The 25,158-nt window shown below is 36.1% G+C and overlaps 1 protein-coding gene across 11 annotated transcripts in view; it reads right to left on the reverse strand.

Moving 5' to 3' along the window:
* Positions 1-25,158, reverse strand: part of LOC126780316 (coiled-coil domain-containing protein AGAP005037) — a 209,533-nt gene that overhangs the window by 178,066 nt on the left and 6,309 nt on the right. For all 11 annotated transcript variants that reach the window (XR_007670476.1, XM_050504686.1, XM_050504687.1 and 8 more), the window contains exon 2: positions 21,673-23,427. Coding sequence is in view for 10 of the 11 variants with exons in the window: in XM_050504686.1 (XP_050360643.1) it covers positions 21,673-23,368 (1,696 nt within the window). In the remaining variant the exon portion in view is untranslated. The remainder of the gene's footprint in view (positions 1-21,672; positions 23,428-25,158) is intronic.

Genomic DNA, 25,158 nt, shown 5'->3' on the forward strand with positions numbered 1-25,158 from the left:
TTTTTAACATTATATTCTATATTAAATGTATAAAATAAAGTTGTAATCATTGCATTATTAATTAATGAACGTCTATTAGTCTCTCGGCAGCACCATACAGTAATAAATTATTCTATCGCTATCTAGATATACTTTTGTTTTTTTTTCTATATTTCGGGTGAAAAGGTGACCGAGCCCGGAGTATTTAAAATACAAGGAACATAACACAACTGAGAAGTTGGCGACGAATTGACGGTGTAAGGTTGATAATATTTCTATCAATTTTCAATTATTAAAAAATGTAAAAAACAAAAATTTGCAATTGAGCTAGCCCATTGCATTTTAGGATAATGCGACCTCTAATGAATCCGTATATTAAATAAATCTCCGTTAAAAAGTAGGGAAAGGAAAAGAAAATTTCCCTTTATTGGAAGACGAGATGAAATGCAGCTTCCTTTCACGCTGATTCCACTGAAGCAGTTTCATTTAACATATCTTTTCAATTAATATAAATCCAATTGAATTTCAATTAAAATTAAATCTTAATTATATTTCAGCGCAAGTATTTTTACTGCTTATTCTTTGAAATCAATTTTTTTTTTTAGAGCAAATTGACTTCTAATAAATTTGCCGAAATAAATGCTTAAAAAAGAACTTAATGTGCAGTAATATATATAATATATAGTCGTCTATACCGCAATGTTTTGAAGAAAGTCTTCAACCATTACCTTACCTGCCATTACATACGGTGCCGAAAGGTGAAGAGGCCTATGTTCAGCAGTGGACTACGATTGGATGTTGATTGATTAATATATAATATACCAACATTCGCCTGTCTAAATTCGGTTAAAAAATCTTCCTAGAGACAAAGTAAGCCGCGGACTTTATAACTAACAATAGAAGTCTGTTAGCATACATGTACATATTTTTCCATTGTCTATAAAATAAGTAACAGTTCTTACTAACTAGTACTTAACTAGTATTTAAGTGAGTAAGAATAGGAAACATTTACTGAAAAAGCCGATATAGCCAATATTAAGAAATCGAAAATCGCAGATTAAAATTCATGTGTATAATACGTGTTTTTAATTAATAACGTGGTCGATGGTAAAGAAAACTAAAGTGACGAAACTTTTCCATGTAGGTTCTAACATTCTAACACGTGTAAACACAAACACCACCGCAGTAAAAAGACGCTATTTCTGACATGAAAATATATACAAATTAGGTAAATATCTACTGGTGGATAACTCAAATAAAATATAAATAAAAAATATTTTATGAAAGTAATAATACGAGCAATTAATATTATTTGATACCAATATTAATAACAAACACTTATTTGATATTTATAAAATAAATACTAATAGGATCCAATGAACACGATAAGGCTTCAAAAATATCTTTCAATCCAGTTATTCAACGAACTTAAAAATGTATCCCCCTAATTGACGATCGCTTACAAAATGCCGAGTGGAAAAAGGGATTTGAATTGGAATAGATTTGTATAAAGAATAAAATAATACAATATATAAATAAAATTTTTATATTTTTCTATTATCTTTCTATTTATAACTCAGAACCCAGTAAAAAAATGCTTATGTTGGTATATGGTTTGCTCATGTTCAGAACAGTGAAAGCGCGCCCACTTCGAGTGCGCTCGAGGCGTTGAAGCGGCAGGGACACCGGAGGGCTCTTGCGACGTGGCGCGACCGTCTCTGTGAAGAACGGTACACACGCAAACGCGTCGTTCTAGCGATCCTGTCAACCTTCGAAGCCTGGATGAGACGAAAGCGACGAGTCACCTTCCGACTTACGCAGGTAATGACCGGTCACGTTTGTTTTGGAGAATACCTGTGTAAGATCGGACGCGAATCGACGGCGATGTGTCACCACTGTGGCACCGCTTAGCATACGTTGGAAGTGTGCCCCGCGTGGAGTGCGGAGAGAAAGATCCTGGTCCGTGAAGTCGGACAAGACCTGTCCCTGCGAGCAATCGTGTCGGCGATGCTTCGCAGGGAATCGGCGTGGAGGGCCATAGCCTCCTTCCGTGAGACCGTCGTGGTTCAGAAGGAGACGGCGGAGCGGGAACGGGAAAGGGCCGATCCTGCTCGGCGGAGACGACGACATCGTCGTCTCGGCCCTCTCATAGCCCAGACGCCCGGGGCTTAAAAGATAGGGCGTAACCCTGGGGCCGTGGATGCGTGTGGCCTCACTTGTCCTATTTCAGACGGCCCTGTGGAGGACGGCAGCCGTGATGGCCTCGCGCTGCCGTACGCACTAGCATGGAGTGCGTGGGAGTAAAATTCGCCCCCTGATGAGAGCTCCGCCGAGCCACGAGTGGAGCAAAGCACGGAAGAGGCCGCGGATGCGTTATATCAACACGATCCCGCAGCCTCTCCGATACGTGCTGAGGACGGCTATCGCAGTGGTTTTAGTGGGTAAGAATCCCACATAACCCGGATCCACCCCCATAGGACCCGGGTTCCTTTCTGAAGGTTTCCACTGCGAAAAAAAAAAAACGATTTGCTCATGTTACATATCGAAAACGATTAAAGTTCATATCGATTTAATCCAATATCCTAAGTCATTGCGTTTTTTAGTCACATCGCTTGTATATTGTAAAAATAAATAAGGGTAATTTGCTCACATCTGCCTCTGAGGCTGATGATCAAAATCATAAAATCTACATGTAAGACATCTAGTACTCTGCATCATCGCGGGGATGGATCTGTTTTCAGAAAGATTCTGAATATCCGCTACAAAGGTAGATTTTTTACAAATTCAAAAAGCTATCAATTTACAAAACTGAGCTTGCGCCGTGGCATGATCCTTAATTATTCTTAAGGAACTATTAAATAGTTTTTAACATTTTCGTTATTTTTTTATAGGCTAATATCACGAAAAATAATTGAAATACCAAGAATATGAAACGAGAAGTAGAAAAAAAATTTTGTTCATCCTATGTTTATAAAAATCAAGCCACACTCATCGGACATGCCTGGGCGTGATAACCTTAACACTGTTGGCGTTACAATCGCCAACGGGGACAGATTTACCACTCTTGGGCATGTTGCTCTTTTGGTTCTTACAAAGATATAATAACTGAAGAATTGTATTTTCATCGGACGTTATTACATTTATAACATTTAAGTTATTATTTACAGGTTAATTAACATCACGAAACATATTTGAATCGCCATGAAAATGAAACAAGATTTTTTTTCGAATTCGTCCGTCTCAAGAGTTTTTGGCAAAATCAAGTTCTGCTCGACGGACGTGTCTGGGCGTGGTAACCCTATTACTGTTAGCGTTGCTATCGCCAACGGGGGCAGAGTTACCTTTCCTAGGCACGACGTGCTTCTGGTACAAACCAAGACATAGTAACTGAATTGTATTGTCGACATATCTTCAACTATATTGCTACAATTACATTTTAAATAGTATGATATAAATATGATATAAATTTATTCAGGCCGTTGTAATCTTAAGGAAATGAAAAAAATATATAATACCCATGTTTTTTTACAACTAATAGACAAATAACAATAGCGAGTAAGCATGGTTGCGGGAGAGGTCCTTAATATTTCTTAGGGCACTATAACTTTGTTTTTACATTTACGTTAATATTTACGGATTAATATTTGAAATGCCATGAAAATGAAACAAGAAGTAGAAACAAGAATTTGTCCGCCATATGTGTTTGGTAAAATCAAGTACTATTCGTCGTACATGCCAGGTCGTGGTAATTCTATCCCCATTGACTATACAATCGCCAACGGGGAAGTATTACTACTCCTCGGCACGATGATTCTCTGGGACTACTCAAGAAATACTAACTGAAAAAATATATTTTCTATATGTCATCAACTACATTGCTACAATCATTACCACATTTTCAATATTTGGTATATACTTATTCAAGCAGTTGTATTCTTACAGACATAACACGACAAATTCAAAACACGGTCAATTGACAACACAGCGCTAGAGGAGTGGCGGACGCGGTCCTTATTATTATTATACTTATGGCACTATAACATTGTTTGTAACATCTTATTTATTATTTTACTAGTAAATTAAGAACACAAAATATATTCGCAATATCATGAACATGAAACAAGAAATGGAAAGAAAGAATCGTCCGCCATAAGTGTTTGGAAAAATAAAGTTCTACTCGTCGGACGTGCCTGGGCGTGGAACTCTAGCGCCATTAGCGTTACTATCGCTAGTGGGGCAGAGTTACCGCTCCCAGGCACGATGTTCTTCTGCTACTAATCAAGAAATATTAACTGAAGAAATGCATTTTGTCTGTGTCCTAAATTACATTGCTACAACCTTTGCTACATTTTAAATCTATGATACAATAATAATTTAGGCCTTTATATTCTTAAGAATATGAACAAATAATACAGAGGCCGCGTTTTTTTTTTGAAATTCAAAACACAATGACTCGACAATACAGCGCTAGCGCAGTGGCGGACACGGTCCTTATTATTATTATATTTATGACACTTAAACATTGTTTGTAACATTTTATTTATTATTTTACTAGTGAATCAACAACATGAAATATATTTGCAATGCCATGAATATAAAACAAGAAATGGAAAGAAAAAATCGTCAACCATAAGTTTTTGGAAAAATCTAACTCTACTCGTCGGACGTGCCTGGGTGTGGCAACTCTGTCCCGTTGGCGTTACTATCGCTAGTGGGGCAGAGTTACTACTCCTCGAAACGAGTGGCGGACGCGGTCCTTATTATTATTATACTTATGGCACTATAACGTTGTTTGTAACATCTTATTTATTATTTTACTAGTAAATCAAGAACATAAAATATATTTGCAATATCATGAACATGAAACAAGAAATGGAAAGAAAGAATCGTCCGCCATAAGTGTTTGGAAAAATAAAGTTCTACTCGTCGGACGTGCCTGGGCGTGGAACTCTAGCGCCATTAGCGTTACTATCGCTAGTGGGGCAGAGTTACCGCTCCCAGGCACGATGTTCTTCTGCTACTAATCAAGAAATATTAACTGAAGAAATGCATTTTGTCTGTGTCCTAAATTACATTGCTACAACCTTTGCTACATTTTAAATCTACAATACAATAATAATTTAGGCCTTTATATTCTTAAGAATATGAACAAATAATACAGAGGCCGCGTTTTTTTTTGAAATTCAAAACACAATCACTCGACAATACAGCGCTAGCGCAGTGGCGGACACGGTCCTTTTTATTATTATATTTATGACACTTAAACATTGTTTGTAACATTTTATTTATTATTTTACTAGTAAATCAACAACATGAAATATATTTGCAACGCCATGAATATAAAACAAGAAATGGAAAGAAAAAATCGTCAACCATAAGTTTTTGGAAAAATCTAACTCTACTCGTCGGACGTGCCTGGGTGTGGCAACTCTGTCCCGTTGGCGTTACTATCGCTAGTGGGGCAGAGTTACTACTCCTCGACACGATGTTCTTTCGGCACTAATCAAGAAATACTAACTGAAGTAAAAAAAAGAGTTCGTCCGTCATAAGTGTTTTAAAAAATAAAATTCTACTCGTTGGTCGTGCCTGGGCGCGGTCCTCTAGTTCCATTGGCGTTACTATCGCCAGTGGAGCAGAGTTACCACTCCTCGACACGATGTTCTTCTGGCACTAATCAAGAAATACTTACTGAAGTAAAAACAAGAAAAAAAATCGTAAGTTACATTACTATAACCTGTGCTACATTTAAAATCTATGGTACAAAAATAATTTAGGCCGTTGTATTCTTAAGGATATGAACAAATAATACAGCTTTCACGTATCTCTTTCAAAATTCAAAACGCGGTCAATTGACAATACGCTAGCGTGGTGGCAGACGCGGTCCTTATTATTACTTTAACATTTTCTTTATTATTTTAATAAATACACAGAGACTTGCGTTTTTTTATAATCTGTTGTTGGTGCGATGTTTGAAAGTGACTTGTAGCTGATCTTCGTTCAAGAAAGCACGTCGATTGACTCTCAATCTAATAGCCAGCGATGGATTGGTATGTCATTTTTGCTTAATTTGATATTTTTAATTGTTTTATTTAATAATTTAAAACCCATTTCCCATTTGAATTGAAGAATTGAGAAGTTGTTGTTTTCTTCAAAACAAACGATGTTTTGTTAATTATCTGAAGTTACAAACCATATTATCCGTGCAGTGACGGAGAAAGTATCCGTGCAGTGACGGAGAAAGAATACATTTCACTGCCTCTCTCTTTCCCATGGGTGTCGTAAGAGGCGACTAAGGGATATCTGAGCGACCATCTGCTCATCTGGTGGTAGGATGCTAACATCCGCCTGGCTTGTTACCACCGTACGCATGGTGAAAAACTCGTGAAGTGGCTTGCAGCCGCGTTTCTTTTCCTTATTTTTCCAAATGGTAGCGCAAATAAGAAATAACGGTCGTTCAGCGGTGCACACCCCCACCATACCCACACTGTTTGAGGTCGAGTTCTCTAACATCCGGAGACGCAAATACTCCGCCCTGCCGACACCACCTACCTTAACTATCTCGGCTATATGCTTGAAGAATCTTTTAAAGCGAAAGCCGGAGTATGCTTGTTCGTCAGGGCGGATGTTTGTTGTCACCGATTGCGCTGCTTGGAGGACCCCTCCTTCTCCATGTTGGTGGTACGTGTGGACCTGGTTTGTCAGAGTCGAGTCTACGTGTGCCTCTACAGATCCCACAATGGTGACTTGGAGACAAGCCGATTATTTGACCATCTTAGTCGGGTGGCAGATGCTGCGCAAGAGCAGTTTCCTAACGCGGAATTGGTGTTTTTGGGGGATTTTAATGCTCACCATGAATCATGGTTGAAATCCCTCAAAACTGACCATGCTGGAAGAACTGCTCATGCTTTTGCTCTCACACACGACTTGACCCAACTGGTTGATCAGCCCACCAGGATGTCTGGGACATTGATGGGCAAGCACCTTCTCTACTGGATCTTCTGCTGACTTCTCACCCGGTGGAATCAGGTTGTGGTTCAAGCTCCACTTGGTTATTCGGATCACGGCCTTATATCTACCAAAGTGCCACAGGCCAAGCTGCCCCCATCAGCGGTATGCAAACGTCACGTTTGGCACTATAAGTCGGCAGATTGGGACGGTATGCGCGATTACTATGCGTCAGTCCCTTGGAAAGAACGTTGCTTCAGTGGGAATGACCCGACAGCTAGTGCCGCTGCTGTTGCTGATGAGATCATGTTAGGAATGGAATACTACATTCCTAGCTCAGATCTCATCAATAGGGGTACGCGTAACCGTTGGTTCACTCGTGAATGTGCCGACGCTGTATCATCTAAGCAGGCGACATATCGCGCGTGGATCAACGGCTGCATTGGCGGGGCATCTATCATTGACTCACTGAAAGCAAACTACAATAAAAATTCCAAGTCCTGTAGGAAGGCATACACGAGAGCGGATGCACAGCGCATTGTTCAGATTGGTCATGACCTTATTTCGCATCCTAGGGGCTCCCGTAGCTTCTGGCGTCTAACCAAGTCTGTGCAAAACAATTTCTGCCAACCTTCGCTGCCACCGCTCAGAAATCCGGACGGATCGCTAGCTCACAGTCCGCAGGAGAAAGCCGACCTCCTGGCTAAACTCTTTGCCGACAACTCTGTGATCGATGATTGTAGTGCGCAGCCACCAACAATACCTTCATGTGGCCACACGATGCCTGACATCAAAATCAGGCAACGTGATGTGCGTGCGGAGCTACAATCACTCGATATACGGAAAGCTAGCGGTCCCGATGGAATACCAGCAATTGTGCTGAAGAAGTGCGCGGCGGAGCTGTCTCCTGTGTTAACGCGCCTGTTCCAACTTTCTCTCTCTTCGGGATGTGTGCCGGAGGCTTGGATAAGAGCTAATGTGCAAGCGGTTCCCAAAAAAGGGGATCGGTCTGACCCGGCAAATTATCGGCCAATAGCTATCACCTCAGTACTTTGTAAGGTGATGGAACGGATTTTAAACAACCAACTGATCCATTACCTAGAAGATCACTGTCTAATTAATGATCGTCAGTACGGGTTTCGACCAAAACGGTCCACAGGTGATCTTCTAGCGTACGTAACACACCTCTGGGGTGAAGCTATCGACAAGCATGGAGAATCGTTGGCTGTCAACTTTGATATCTCCAAGGCTTTCGACAGGGTCTGGCACAGAAGTCTTCTCTCCAAGCTACCGGCATATGGTCTGCCTGCTCAGCTATGCACCTGGATTGCCAGCTTCCTACACAAGCGTAGCCTTCGTGTTTTAGTAGATGGTTGCGCTTCACAATTCTATGTAGTGAATGCTGGGGTCCCCCAGGGATCTGTGCTATCTCCCACACTCTTTCTTTTGCATATCAATGATATGCTCTCTCTTGGGAACATACATTGCTATGCAGATGATAGTACAGTGCATGGTGGATACCACGGACGCGCAGTGGCTGGGCGGGCGGAAACTGAGGAGAGGCGGGAGAATCTTGTCATTAAGCTCGATAGGACATTAGAGCTCATCGCCAAATGGGGTTCTGATAATCTTGTTGAGTTTAATGCCAAGAAAACACAGGTGTGCGCTCTCACAGCGAAAAAGTCACCATTTTACCCTAACCCCTCCCTCTGTGGCACACCGCTGACGATACAAAGCAAAATCGCCATGCTGGGGATGGACGTTCGTTGCGACCTTAGTCCAAGGGATTACATCGAGGCTATTATAAAAACAGCTTCACGAAAACTCGGAGTTCTGAACAAGGTGCGGCGTTTTTTCACGCCACAACAACTGTGCCTGTTATACAAAACACAGGTACGGTCTTGCGTTGAATATTGCTCGCACCTTTGGGATGGCTCCGCTAAGTACCTAATGGAAGCCTTGGACCGGTTGCAGCGACGTGCAGTACGCATTATTGGCGACGTAAAGGTCACAAACACCCTTGAACCTTTACAATTGCGTCGCGAGATAGCAGCACTGAGCGCTTTCTATCGTCTGTATCACGGCGAGTGCTCTGAGGAATTATTCTCTCTAATTCCTGCTTCCTCCTTCCTTCTTCAGTCCACGCGAGCTGGTTCTCGATGTCACCGCCTAACTGTGACATCAATTCCATCGCGCAAAAAGAAATTTGGCAACTCCATTCTTTGTCGCACTACCAAAAAATGGAATTCCTTACCAGCTCACGTGTTCCCCTCCTCTTACAACCCGGGTTCCTTCAATCGAGGCGTGAAGAGGCATCTTGCGGGCCGGCAAGGCGAAGGCGGCTAGTGCAGAACGTTTTTCCCGTCTGTACTGGCCGTCGTCGCGTTTGGACTCTACTACCACTTACCATCAGGTGGAGTAGAGTCATTTGCCATCCCGGGGCATATAAAAAAATATATATATATATTATCTTTTTATTTTTGTATTGTAGAATAGGAAGGCGGACGAGCATATGAGCCACCTGATGGTAAGTGGTCACCAAACGCCCTTAGACATTGGCATTGTAAGAAATGTCAACCATCGCTTTCATAGCCAATGCGCCACCAACCTTGGGAACTAAGATTTTATGTCCCTTGTGCCTGTAATTACACTGGCTCACTCACCCTTCAAACTTCAAACTTCAAACCGGAACACAACAATGACAAGTACAACAACAACAACAAGTGCTGTTTTGCGGTAGAATATCTGATGAGTGGGTGGTACCTACCCAAAAGAGCTTACACAAAGCTCTACCACCAGTGCTTTGTTAAAGCCCGACAACTCTTTTCAACATGGACATATCAGCATAAGTAGCCACGACTAACACAAATTAAATTTCTTTAAAATATAATATTAATTTTTGCATATGTGTAGAATTATATAAAATTGATAAGTATATAAGTATATATATAAAAGTTTTAGGATAATTCACATTATTCCATTGTCTGGAAATTATTTGGAAGAAAACATTTTTAAGCGAAACGACCATCTGAACATACTCTATCGAAGTTCATTTCTGTTTGTAGCTATTTTTGTATATTTTATTATAGTAATCTACAATAAACTTTAAAATAATTACAGACACAAGGGATATTCCATCTTAGTTCCCAAGGTTGGGGGCGCATTGGAGACTTTATGGATATAAGGAAGTGGTGACCAGTTAATATCAGGTGTTCCACTATTATAATGTTAGAAAAGATGATATATAAGATTTTAAAATAAAAGTATGGTCCTTGATTTTTAACATTATATTTTATATTAAATGTATATAATAAAGTTGTAATCATTGCATTATTAATTAATGAACGTCTATTAGTCTCTCGGCAGCACCATACAGTAATAAATTATTCTATCGCTATCTAGATATACTTTGTTTTTTTTCTATATTTCAGGTGAAAAGGTGACCGAGCCCGGAGTATTTAAAATACAAGGAACATAACACAACTGAGAAGTTGGCGACGAATTGACGGTGTAAGGTTGATAATATTTCTATCAATTTTCAATTATTAAAAAATGTAAAAAACAAAAATTTTCAATTGAGCTAGCCCATTGCATTTTAGGATAATGCGACCTCTAATGAATCCGTATATTAAATAAATCTCCGTTAAAAAGTAGGGAAAGGAATAGAAAATTTCCCTTTATTGGAAGACGAGATGAAATGCAGCTTCCTTTCACGCTGATTCCACTGAAGCAGTTTCATTTAACATATCTTTTCAATTAATATAAATCCAATTGAATTTCAATTAAAATTAAATCTTAATTATATTTCAGCGCAAGTATTTTTACTGCTTATTCTTTGAAAGCAATTTTTTTTTTTCAGAGCAAATTGACTTCTAATATATTTGCCGAAATAAATGCTTAAAAAAGAACTTAATGTGCAGTAATATATATAATATATAGTCGTCTATACCGCAATGTTTTGAAGAAAGTCTTCAACCATTACCTTACCTGCCATTACATACGGTGCCGAAACGTGGAGAGGCCTATGTTCAGCAGTGGACTACGATTGGATGTTGATTGATTAATATATAATATACCAACATTCGCCTGTCTAAATTCGGTTAAAAAATCTTTTTTTTTTTTATAGAATAGGAAGGCGGACGAGCATATGGGCCACCTGATGGTAAGTGGTCACCAACGCCCTTAGACATTGGCATTGTAAGAAATGTCAACCATCGCTTACATATCCAATGCGCCACCAACCTTGGGAACTAAGATTTTATGTCCCTTGTGCCTGTAATTACACTGGCTCACTCACCCTTCAAACCGGAACACAACAATATCAAGTATTGCTGTTTTGCGGTAGAATATCTGATGAGTGGGTGGTACCTACCCAGACGAGCTTGCACAAAGCCCTACCACCAGGGAGCCCTACCACCAGGGACCTTCCTAGAGACAAAGTAAGCCGCGGACTTTATAACTAACAATAGAAGTCTGTTAGCATACATGTACATATTTTTCCATTGTCTATAAAATAAGTAACAGTTCTTACTAACTAGTACTTAACTAGTATTTAAGTAAGTAAGAATAGGAAACATTTACTGAAAAAGCCGATATGGCCAATATGAAGAAATCGAAAATCGCAGATTAAAATTCATGTCTATAATACGTGTTTTTAATTAATAACGTGGTCGATGGTGAAGAAAACTAAAGTGACGAAACTTTTCCATGTAGGTTCTAACATTCTAACACGTGTAAACACAAACACCACCGCAGTAAAAAGACGCTATTTCTGACATGAAAATATATACAAATTAGGTAAATATCTACTGGTGGATTACTTACTCCCACGCACTAGCATGGAGTGCGTGGGAGTAAAATTCGCCCCCTGATGAGAGCTCCGCCGAGCCACGAGTGGAGCAAAGCACGGAAGAGGCCGCGGATGCGTTATATCAACACGATCCCGCAGCCTCTCCGATCCGTGCTGAGGACGGCTATCGCAGTGGTTTTAGTGGGTAAGAATCCCACATAACCCGGATCCACCCCCATAGGACCCGGGTTCCTTTCTGAAGGTTTCCACTGCGAAAAAAAAAACGATTTGCTCATGTTACATATCGAAAACGATTAAAGTTCATATCGATTTAATCCAATATCCTAAGTCATTGCGTTTTTTAGTCACATCGCTTGTATATTGTAAAAATAAATAAGGGTAATTTGCTCACATCTGCCTCTGAGGCTGATGATCAAAATCATAAAATCTACATGTAAGACATCTAGTACTCTGCATCATCGCGGGGATGGATCTGTTTTCAGAAAGATTCTGAATATCCGCTACAAAGGTAGATTTTTTACAAATTCAAAAAGCTATCAATTTACAAAACTGAGCTTGCGCCGTGGCATGATCCTTAATTATTCTTAAGGAACTATTAAATAGTTTTTAACATTTTCGTTTTTTTTTATAGGCTAATATCACGAAAAATAATTGAAATACCAAGAATATGAAACGAGAAGTAGAAAAAAAATTTTGTTCATCCTATGTTTATAAAAATCAAGCCACACTCATCGGACATGCCTGGGCGTGATAACCTTAACACTGTTGGCGTTACAATCGCCAACGGGGACAGATTTACCACTCTTGGGCATGTTGCTCTTTTGGTTCTTACAAAGATATAATAACTGAAGAATTGTATTTTCATCGGACGTTATTACATTTATAACATTTAAGTTATTATTTACAGGTTAATTAACATCACGAAACATATTTGAATCGCCATGAAAATGAAACAAGATTTTTTTTCGAATTCGTCCGTCTCAAGAGTTTTTGGCAAAATCAAGTTCTGCTCGACGGACGTGTCTGGGCGTGGTAACCCTATTACTGTTAGCGTTGCTATCGCCAACGGGGGCAGAGTTACCTTTCCTAGGCACGACGTGCTTCTGGTACAAACCAAGACATAGTAACTGAATTGTATTGTCGACATATCTTCAACTATATTGCTACAATTACATTTTAAATAGTATGATATAAATATGATATAAATTTATTCAGGCCGTTGTAATCTTAAGGAAATGAAAAAAATATATAATACCCATGTTTTTTTACAACTAATAGACAAATAACAATAGCGAGTAAGCATGGTTGCGGGAGAGGTCCTTAATATTTCTTAGGGCACTATAACTTTTTTTTACATTTACGTTAATATTTACGGATTAATATTTGAAATGCCATGAAAATGAAACAAGAAGTAGAAACAAGAATTTGTCCGCCATATGTGTTTGGTAAAATCAAGTACTATTCGTCGTACATGCCAGGTCGTGGTAATTCTATCCCCATTGACTATACAATCGCCAACGGGGAAGTATTACTACTCCTCGGCACGATGATTCTCTGGGACTACTCAAGAAATACTAACTGAAAAAATATATTTTCTATATGTCATCAACTACATTGCTACAATCATTACCACATTTTCAATATTTGGTATATACTTATTCAAGCAGTTGTATTCTTACAGACATAACACGACAAATTCAAAACACGGTCAATTGACAACACAGCGCTAGAGGAGTGGCGGACGCGGTCCTTATTATTATTATACTTATGGCACTATAACATTGTTTGTAACATCTTATTTATTATTTTACTAGTAAATTAAGAACACAAAATATATTCGCAATATCATGAACATGAAACAAGAAATGGAAAGAAAGAATCGTCCGCCTAAGTGTTTGGAAAAATAAAGTTCTACTCGTCGGACGTGCCTGGGCGTGGAACTCTAGCGCCATTAGCGTTACTATCGCTAGTGGGGCAGAGTTACCGCTCCCAGGCACGATGTTCTTCTGCTACTAATCAAGAAATATTAACTGAAGAAATGCATTTTGTCTGTGTCCTAAATTACATTGCTACAACCTTTGCTACATTTTAAATCTATGATACAATAATAATTTAGGCCTTTATATTCTTAAGAATATGAACAATTAATACAGAGGCCGCGTTTTTTTTTGAAATTCAAAACACAATCACTCGACAAAACAGCGCTAGCGCAGTGGCGGACACGGTCCTTATTATTATTATATTTATGACACTTAAACATTGTTTGTAACATTTTATTTATTATTTTACTAGTAAATCAACAACATGAAATATATTTGCAATGCCATGAATATAAAACAAGAAATGGAAAGAAAAAATCGTCAACCATAAGTTTTTGGAAAAATCTAACTCTACTCGTCGGACGTGCCTGGGTGTGGCAACTCTGTCCCGTTGGCGTTACTATCGCTAGTGGGGCAGAGTTACTACTCCTCGACACGATGTTCTTTCGGCACTAATCAAGAAATACTAACTGAAGTAAAAAAAAGAGTTCGTCCGTCATAAGTGTTTTGAAAAATAAAATTCTACTCGTTGGTCGTGCCTGGGCGCGGTCCTCTAGTTCCATTGGCGTTACTATCGCCAGTGGAGCAGAGTTACCACTCCTCGACACGATGTTCTTCTGGCACTAATCAAGAAATACTTACTGACGTAAAAACAAGAATTCGTCCATCATAAGTGTTTGGAAAAATAAAATTCTACTCGTTGGTTGTGCCTGGGCGTGGCCCTCTAGTGCCATTGGCATTATTATCGCCAGTGAGGCAGAGTTACCACTCCTCGGCACGATATTAATCTGGCACTAATCAAGAAATACTAACTGAAGTAAAATCAAGAAAAAAAATCGTAAGTTACATTACTAAAAACCTGTGCTACATTTTAAATCTATGGTACAAAAATAATTTAGGCCGTTGTATTCTTAAGGATATGAACAAATAATACAGCTTTCACGTTTCTTTTTCAAAATTCAAAACGCGGTCAATTTACAATACGCTAGCGTGGTGGCAGACGCGGTCTTTATTATGACTTTAACATTTTCTTTATTATTTTACTAAATACACAGAGACTTGCGTTTTTTTATAATCTGTTCCCCCTTGCTTCATCGACCATCACCAAACTGCACCAACGGGCCATAACACAAGATCCATTGTGTTCTGGTCTATTCAGCTTATTACCTGATGATGGTACCGTAGGAGACAGATGATAGGTTGATGAACTCGTCGATGATGTTATTTATGATTTGATTGGCACTGTAAGAAATGTTAACTATCGCTTACATCGCCAATGCCACAAACCTTGGAAACTAAGATGTTATGTCCCTTGTGCCTGTAATTACACTGGCTCACTCATCCATTCAGATATAATTGAACGGATGGAAAACGAATATTATTTTTTGTATAGTGAAAAAAACATTACGACCACAAATAATTGTTGACAAGCGATTGGTTATGAATGAACATTTCACATAATATTGTTCTGATTCGACTTTATAATATTTGAATGATAAGTATCTCCATTGTGATTGCATAATATCGACTGCCGTCCAAATCTCAACGGGAATTGCAACAACTTCAGAGCAAATTATCTGAAGTGATTCTTTTCCTTCAATACCTCTTAGTAAGATTTTCTATAATTAAGTCTAGTGAATTTTAAATTCACAATGAAAAATAATTCCTTTTATTTACACCTAATGTTTATTTGTGATAGGAATATTTATCCCGCTATACTTGAAGATTGAATTAAAAACTTCAAAAAATATGTCCGCCACGGGACGTCGTCGATCAAAACTCAAGTTTAACGTAGAAATAAATGGTTCTTCAAAGAATTTATAGAAAAAAAAAATATTGAGTTAAAGAAGTATAAGTTTCGTTACTAAGATAAATATATTTTTCTAATTATTATAATAATATACAATGTAGCAACGAAGTATAAGGTACACGCGCCACGGATACAATGGATTAGAGACCGGCGGCGGAAAGGCGGTCATACCCGCTAGGTTCACCAATAGATTTTTCATATCAATAAATTAATATACGAAGAACGGACTTAACGCAAATCCTATCTAATATATATTTTTCTTCTTATCTAGTACGAAATAAGTCTTTCCATTCGACTAAACTAGTTCATGCACTGCAAACATTAAATAAAGAAGCTGGCTACTTCGTGAAATGTAGATGGTTTTATCTGGGACATCCAGACGAAGTTTGCATCGCCGGCAACGAGGAACAAAGCAATTGCTGGCTAGTGAAAGAAGAAATAACAATTGCAGAGACTTTCGAGTTTGCTGAGACAAGAATGTTAGGACAAGTAAATACATTGTTAAGATATTTGCGTTCTTCGAATTTATTTGTGTGATTTATTATGTAGAATGGTTTTATTAGAAATTTATTAATTTTTAAGAAAATTTTATTAAATAAAAAAGGCAATTTAATTTATTATAAGCTGTATATATTCATGCAACATTCGATAATTATCATTAAATAACTTTTTTTTACTTTAAGTTTATAGACTATTTGTATAAAGATTTCTTTAACAATTATTTTTATGTTAATTATAAAACATATTGATTTTATAATTTCGTTTTTATTTTGCCGTACAATGTTACCGTAAAAAGGCTAAAATATCCTCTAGCAGTTTATTTAATAGGTCATGCATAATATTAATGGAGGTCATGTTGGAATATCTAATTTTCTAATATCCTTACTTAACGCTTTTGCAAATAATTACATCAATAGCCTCAATGTTCAATAGACCGTGTGGAGTATATCGCTAAGAGTATAAACTCTTTAATTTGGTTATTTTGAACCTTTCGAAATTAGATATACGTGTATAATACTATTTAAAAAATTAAATAACTTATAATTTTTTATTAGACATTTAAAATTTAGTCTAGCAAATGAGCCACCCGGTAAGTGGTCACGTGATACTTACAACGTCAACGCGCTACCAACCTTGAGAATTAAGACATAATCTCCCTTGTAGCTTGTAGTTACACAGGCTCATTCATCCTTCAAACCAGAACCCAACAACACAAAGCATCGCTGCTTGGCGGTGGAATATGTGATGAGCGGGTAGTACATACCCAGATGGGCTTGTACAAAGGCCTATAAACAAGTACTATATTAAAAGTTACCTTTATTTTATTTCATATTTTGGTTTTCCGTACAATCAAACCACAAAACATGATAATAACATATTTTATATTATACAATTCCTTTAATGAATTTTAACTTACAATGGACACAATTTTTAGCGCTTCGTTATTTCTCTTTGTGGCGTTCTCGTTCGAAATATAAACATAAATTATAAACTTAAAATATTTATTTTTTACAATATATGCTTGCGTGTTATGCGCCTGTATTTTGTATTATGATATGATTATAAAATTGTTAGTTTTGTTTCTGTTTCCGTTCACGTGAAAACTACTAATCCGTATTATAGTACGGTATGAAATACTATTCAGATGCGGAAAAGTTTAATTTCAATACAAACACATTCAACCTTTCCTGAATTACAACTTCAGGACATGTTATACAAGTTTAACAGTTTACAAACGACAATTAAACCTTGTACTTGTTAGTTTGAAGTCAGAATAATATTTCGTTACTATTTAATGCGCATGTGTAAAATGTTACGAATACTAATTCAGTTACACAGTAGTTCATTTTATTAAAAACTAGCTGCGCACCCACATTTCGTACCGATGGTGTAAACATTTTATTAATTTTTATTCTTTGTTTAAAAAAAACGTGAAACCCAATCACAACGTCACATACCGGGTCCAATCTAAACCAAGAAATCAAAGTTTGGTATCCAAACATATAATAAAACTTCATTAAAATCGGTCCAGCCGCTTTGGAGTTCATTGACATAGACATGTACAGAAGATTTCGTTGCAATGCTATGTCAGAAACTTTTAGCAAATGTCAACAGCAATTGTACAAAGTTTCAATTCATTTGGATTTTGGAACGCACACAACAAAGAAATAAAATTTTGTGTTAATATACACAAAATATAGATCAAAATATTTTTAGTTTTTTTTTTATATATTGGTTGACTAGTTGCTATAAAGGTGCTAATTGGTTGCTAATTGCTATAAAGGTGTATTTTTAGATGTATACACATCGAACAGCATTGATACCCGAATATTTTTTTAAATTAAATATTTTTATATTGCAGACTAGATTCGCTCGCGTATGACAGGTGGGACATGTGTAAGGTAACATATGACTTTTTCTGCACCGAAAACGTGAATACAAAATTTCACGATGACTGACCCGAGTAGTTAAGACCTGAAAGCGTAACAAACAAACAAACAGATTCACTTTTACATTAACAATATTAGTTATGTTTAGGATGCTTTTACTACAACTGTCTCTCATAAAGCCAAATTCAACATACCACTTGGTCCATCTAAGTGATGAATTATTTATTATTACCGGACATTTTTTATATAGAATAGGGAGGCGGACGAGCATATGGGCCACCTGATGGTAAGTGGTCACCAACGCCCATAGACATTGGCATTGTAAGAAATGTTAACCATCGCTTACATCACCAATACGCCACCACCCTTTTGAACTAAGATGTTATGTCCCTTGTGCCTGTAATTACACTGGCTCACTCACCTTTCAAACCGGAACACAACAATCCCAAGTACTGCTGTTTTGCGGTAGAATATCTGATGAGTGGGTACATTATGAATAATGACAAGGTACATCGAGCCAAGTGATTATTATCGAATCTTCAATATTTATCACACTGTCTGGTCATTATGAATTTTGCTACGTGATCGATCGGTAACCGTAACCGTACCGTAACAGCCTGTGAATGTCCCACTGCTGGGCTAAAGGCCTCCTCTCCTCTTTTTGAGGAGAAGGTTTGGAGCTTATTCCACCACGCTGCTCCAATGCGGGTTGGTAGAATTCACATGTGGCAGAACTTCAGTGAAATTAGACACATGCAGGTTTCCTCACGATGTTTTCCTTCACCGTAAAGCACGAGATGAATTATAATCACAAATTAAGCACATGAAAATTCAGTGGTGCTTGCCCGGGTTTGAACCCACGATCATCGCTTAAGATTCACGATTAATAATATAAATATGTCGTAGGTAAATAAGGATAGCACGAATTTCGTGAAATCCCTAGGGATATAATGATTAGGAAGATGTTGAATATTCTAAACTATTACGTGCTATTACTGAAAACATCTAGGGATACAATGTAATACTACCATATGTTCAGTGATATTTATTTCACTAGGCTAAATCTAGTAAAATTAGTCAAATATTGATTGTTTTTAGAAAAACGGAACTGCCTGCGGCGCTGCCGAAAGCGCAGCCCTATCGCCTTGCGTAAAAAAAGCACAGGTACTACGTCGCGCCTGTGCCTTGCTACAGACCTACAACGCAGGCGGGGTCTACACTCCCTCCGCGCCTACGGTTTTATAAAAAACATTCCAGGGACGATGCGGCCGATAAGACCACATAGAGTCGAGAATTAACAGAATTGATTCTTTGTCAATAAGTAAAATTATAAGTCTGCTTATTCGCATTGGTCAGAGCATTTATAAAGTTAAGAAATTTTATGTCTTTTGAGTTTTAAATTTAATGTAAAGTCAAAATAATAATAATAAAACATGTATTTTATTACTCTGCCCATTATTGATATACATTATATATAATAGCCGAGCAATTTAATTATGTATTTCAATAGATCATATCAGTTGGTTCATATGATATTTTATACGTTTAGATAACCTTTCGAACTTAAGTCGATGATCGTGTAACGCCTGTACCGCTTCATGTCCGATATGGTTCCATCACTTTGCTAGGTAAAGTCAATATAAGTCCAATTATTAAAAATTCTACAAACATAAAAAAACAGTGCAAAAATATTTACAATATATTTCTAATAAGCTAATCGTAAAATTAAAACTACTTACGCTTGTGATGTCCCGACTTATTTAGTCAGAATTTTATTTGTTTTTCTACATAATGTTTAGATAGTCCAGGCATTTATTTTATTTATAAAAAACAAAATTTATATAAATAAATTTCAACTGGTTTTTAGCTCCTTGAAAAGCTGATACACGCTTTTCTTTAGCTTCCCTCGTTGCTTATTTGTTTTACTAATTAGCTGTAGGCTGTAGAGTTAATTGAATCAACTATTTCCAAAGTATGCTTTATACGCTTCTATTACACCCTGACATATACCAAGAACAAACCATTTGAAGTATTCCTTTGTCTTAATTTCATAGATTAAAATTAATAGATTTATCTAAAATATCGCGGTGCGGTATTTTATATAAATGTAAGCAGTTGTGCGCTTTATATAGCATACTTGAATGGCTGATAGGGTAAGATAAACAAACCTTAGAAATACGTATTCCATGCGATTTTTACATTTTTATTTTATAACACAACACTATACAACCTGAATACTTATAATCCACTTTAATTTTACTGCTTCAAATTTTCCAAGAATCCATAATGCCATACACTATTTTAGATCTCGACCACTGATGTCATGTCAATTCTAAGTCTTTTTTACTCCTGCTGCTATCGGAATAGACTATATATATACGTCTTACAATAATTACATGCAATTGTGGTTAGGCTCTGGATGAGTATCGCCTTTTCATTAAACGCCTCGTAATTATACCGCCAATTAAAGTTATTCTTTATCCGACTTCAAATAAGGAGGTTCTCAGTTCAATTTTTTGTTTTTAATTGAAATTGTTCTCAAGAAAATAGTTCTGATAATTGAATACCCTCTCATTAGATATTCTACCGCTAAACAGCAATACTTAGTATTGTTGCGTTACGGTTTAAAGAGTGAGTGAGCCAGAGTAACAACAATGTAAGTGGCACAAGAAACATAACATCTTCGTTCCCAAGGTAAGTGGCGCATTTTCCATATATGGAATGATTAATATTGTTTACATCGTAGGGTGGTGACCACTTAGCATCAGGTGGCCCATATAACCTATACCATAAAGTTACAAAAAAAACAATAAAACCGCAATTGCACACTCATTGTACTATACCCTAATTTTAAGTTGAGTTATATAATTTATGCATAAAACGTCTATTCTATTTATTGAGGTCGGTCTTTTTTGATATTTTTTTTATTAAGATGTTACGATTTGATATGTAAGTCGGTATACTTAAAAACATAGAAACATTACATCTGATTTGTATATGGAACCTTTTTAAATTGTCAACATATGTAACCGTAACCGTAACAGCCTGTGAATGTCCTACTGCTAGGCTAAAGGCCTCCTCTCCTCTTTTTTGGGAGAAGGTTTGGAGCTTATTCCAACTCAACTCAACATATGTATATGTAAAAAACATATATTTACATTGTAAGCAATATAAAATTGAAATCTTTTGTTTTCAATTTGATGTTGTATGTACCTACCATGCATTATTTACGAGTGCACTTACGATGCAAAGCCAATAGAATCATCAGATAAAACAAAGCTCCTACAGTGAATAAAAAAACTACATGATAAACTAATAATAATATTAAAAGCGTGATAAAACAATGGCGAACATTGAAATGACATGAAAATTAAGCCGACGTTATTATTTCATTGTGTCAACATATATTGTCACGCCTCTTTGAACACAATTAATTGAATCTGTTCAAATAGTAGTTTCACCCACACACATTTCATAAAGGATTAAATTCATCAAAGACAAAACATATATTTTCTGTTAATAATTATCAATTTATAATATTGATGTTCTATAAAATCTGATAACAATTAATTTAATTATTGTATAAAATAAATAATGTATAATATCAGAAATAACACTGTCAGTTATTTGAATAATAATAATAAAATACTGTAATTCGTACTTAGAATAACACAATTAGTACAATTTGTGCTTACTTACCTTTTTGGGCACGACTCTCCATTATTCGTTGAATTTCTCCAGCTTCTGAACCGCTTTCAGACTCCGAACACAATGACCGAATAGCACTTTTAGAATTAAAATATTTTTTATTGTTATTAATTAACCTATAATTGCTATCGGAACTTGCTACACTTGTTGTACGTAAAGGTGGTTGCGGTGGATTTTTCAAATGATTAGCACCAAAATCCAATTTTACCCGGAATTGTTCACTTTTACGAAAGTTTTTATTTTCATGACTTGTTACATAATTCTGTCTCTCGGCACTTATTCGTTTCATAGAAACTGGATTTATATTTTGTTTTTGAATAGGCAAAATATGACTGTTATCTATATTTTCAATTATTTTTTCAGGATGTCTGTAAATATCATCAGTTCCCCAATAAAACGCACGATTATTAATATAAGAATCGGTTCTCCGTTCTGGTGTCCCTCTAATAAATGGCGAAGTGGTGTAGATAGTCTGATTTAAGGCACTATTTGTATCTGTCCCTCGTGGTACACTACAGCTTTTAGAAACAACGATAAATGAGTTAGGAGTACTACAATTAGAATTTGAGTTCCTGTCGTATATTCTCGGTCCTTTCATTGAAGTGCTTAATGATTGTCTCAAAAGATATTCATCTTCTTGCTGTTTGAGTTCCTTTATTTTTTGCCAATAAAAGGCTTCAACTTTTTGACGAGTTTTTTCTTTTTTTACTAAATCCTCCATTTTTACTCTTTCTTTTGAAATTGAAGAAGACTTAGATATGCTGGAAGAGGATCTTGGTAAAAAGGGTTGTGTAACTTTTGTACGAATATGTGATCTATTTATAGAGTTTCTTTTTTCTTCTGCTTCGATCATAGTTTTTCTAACATGTTCATAAGGCGAAACTGTCGTAGGCATATTTGGAATTTTATGCCCACTAACTACAGGAGAAGTTGGTGCCGAATAGTTGTAAGGTTTTTCGAGAAATCTTTCTGTTTTACATATTGGAGGATTTTTTTCGATATTATTGGGTTTTTCTTTATCCGGTGAAAGACTTCGAGCTCTTATTGGCTGAATCATCCGTACATCGGCTTCTTTTTTCGGAGATATTAAAAATTTCGTACTGACTTTTTTAATTTCTGCCCCCACAGACGCTGGATGCGCGTGTGTTTTTGATGCTCTATAAATTTCAATTTCATCTAGAGGTGATATTGTATCCGTCAGTTTTTCAAGAGAATGATAATATACATCTGGGTATGGTATTTTGTATTGTGAAGAGTATATTTCGTTTTGTGGCTTTGATGGAACCTGAGGTATTGCCATGAATTTTATGTCATCAGTTTGATTTTTATTTAGCAAGCCCGTATTTTCCTGCTTCACATTTTCCGACACCAAAGTGCTACTAGAAGAATGATTACTCAAAACATTATTGTCGACACTTTTAGTATTATTTACATTCGGATTAAATGTAGAAGTAGAAAGATTTTCATATATTCTTTCATCATGTTCTTGTTGTCTTTCTGTCTGGTTGTCATACATTACAAATACAGTTTGAGGGGTTTGATAATAATTTCGGCTTGTACTACTATCAGTGTTCATTTTAGGATTAGAATGTTTAATTGTAGTCTTTTCTTTACTTTTATTAGAAAAAAATAAACTTGGAAATATTTTACGGAAGCTACTTCCTCTTTTTTTATTGTTATCTGACATGATGTGTTATTATTATTATTATTGATGTAATATAGATGTAAATATCTAGTCCAGTATACCTGAAACAATAAAAAATATTATATTGATCTTTTTTAAATAACAAACAACAGAGATTTACTGATAAAACTAAATAATATACTGTTTTTTATATATTTCGATTCTTTAATAAGTTGCAAGATCGTTGCATGATTATAATATATACTTACATTATATTTAAAATAAATAAATTTATTTATGTTAACGAATGCACGTATGATTGAATTGAGTGTTATCACTTGAAAGGTGTGGTAAGTAAATTTTAGATGACACATGTAATAATGATAAGATTATAACTGAAAGGCCAACTGCTGAAAACAAACTTGTATTATTCAATTCACTAATAATATTGAAACACAAAAACATTCTATACCTATTTCAAAAAAAAAAATATTATTTACAAAGCAAATTTTTTGTAAGTAACCTTAATTTTACATGCTGATTATCCAATTATTTTAATTATTATATTTGATTTGTATGTACTTATTTAAGTTCTCAGTGATAAATACATAAAAATTGTAGCGTTTATATGATCGATTGCAGTAAACTTAGGAACCACTAGCCCGATAAGCTTTTTTGCAGAATGTAATAAAGTAAGTTTATTATAAAAATATAACTTAACGATACGACCCTAACGACCAAAGCTGTACGAACCATAATGATGTTCGGTTCCTACTGACCGGTTTCAACAAAAACAGCCAGGAGATATTATAGTGCACAAATGTGTGCGCAAACATAAGTGCACTCTATATTTTCTCACTCTCAAAATCCGATGGGACCGTAGCACAAGCCAATTCAGTTGCAGAACCACAAGTTTGTAAACAAACTACCAAGAATTCCTTTACAAAAATGGTCTAAAAAAGATGCAGAATTTACTCAGTATACGCATACGTCAATCAACCTGGCAAACTAGCATTTATTTATATTTATATTTACGAAACGCCATCATTCCGGCTGAAAGAACTGGAAAAATAGAATGAACTTTAAAAATTAAAATTCCTTTGTAATTTTGTGGCTTTATTCTATTAGTACGATCAAATAATTTTCGATATTGGTCGATTCGCGTTTGAATGATTGAACACGCATTAAAATAATTTGATTAATAATCTCTGGAACTACCGTTCCGATTTTAATTACTTAATTGAATACAAATAATTTCAAAACAAAAAACTAAAGAACTTCCAGAACACAATTCATGTTTGTACATAAAACATGCCAAAGATTTCAAAGAAAATAAACGCAGAATCAACATTTATTTCTTCAAAAAAGTTTTTACAATAAAAGTTAAATCGGGTAACTATTTATAGGTGCATCTAAATTAGTTTAATATAAATTTGAAACTATATTTCTATGTACGTGTGTTACCTTGTTAAGATTAAATTACTAAGCCGATCGTAATGAAATTTGACGCACGATTAGTCCAGTCAAATCATCTCCGAGTTTAAGGGAAAGAATAAAAATTTGAAGTTACTAGTTCTCTACTTACATTTTTTTTTCTACAAGCTAATCTCTACAAATACTCTATCTCTACGGTTAAATTTATACACACATATAAAAAAAATACGTTCATTATAATTATTAATAGCTAACCGATATTAATTACTTAGCGGTTTCGCGTAATATGACATAAAATTTCAACGGCTCTAGCGGCTATAGGGTGTGGCCATAAGAAGTGATTAAGTTGGAAGTTATAGGTAATATTGTTTTAACAGATTTTAAGCTTTCCTATAATGACAAGTATAATTTAAGAGATA

The sequence above is a fragment of the Nymphalis io genome, chromosome Z, assembly GCF_905147045.1.
Source record: "Nymphalis io chromosome Z, ilAglIoxx1.1, whole genome shotgun sequence".
In the NCBI taxonomy this organism is placed as follows: Eukaryota; Metazoa; Arthropoda; class Insecta; order Lepidoptera; family Nymphalidae; genus Nymphalis; species Nymphalis io.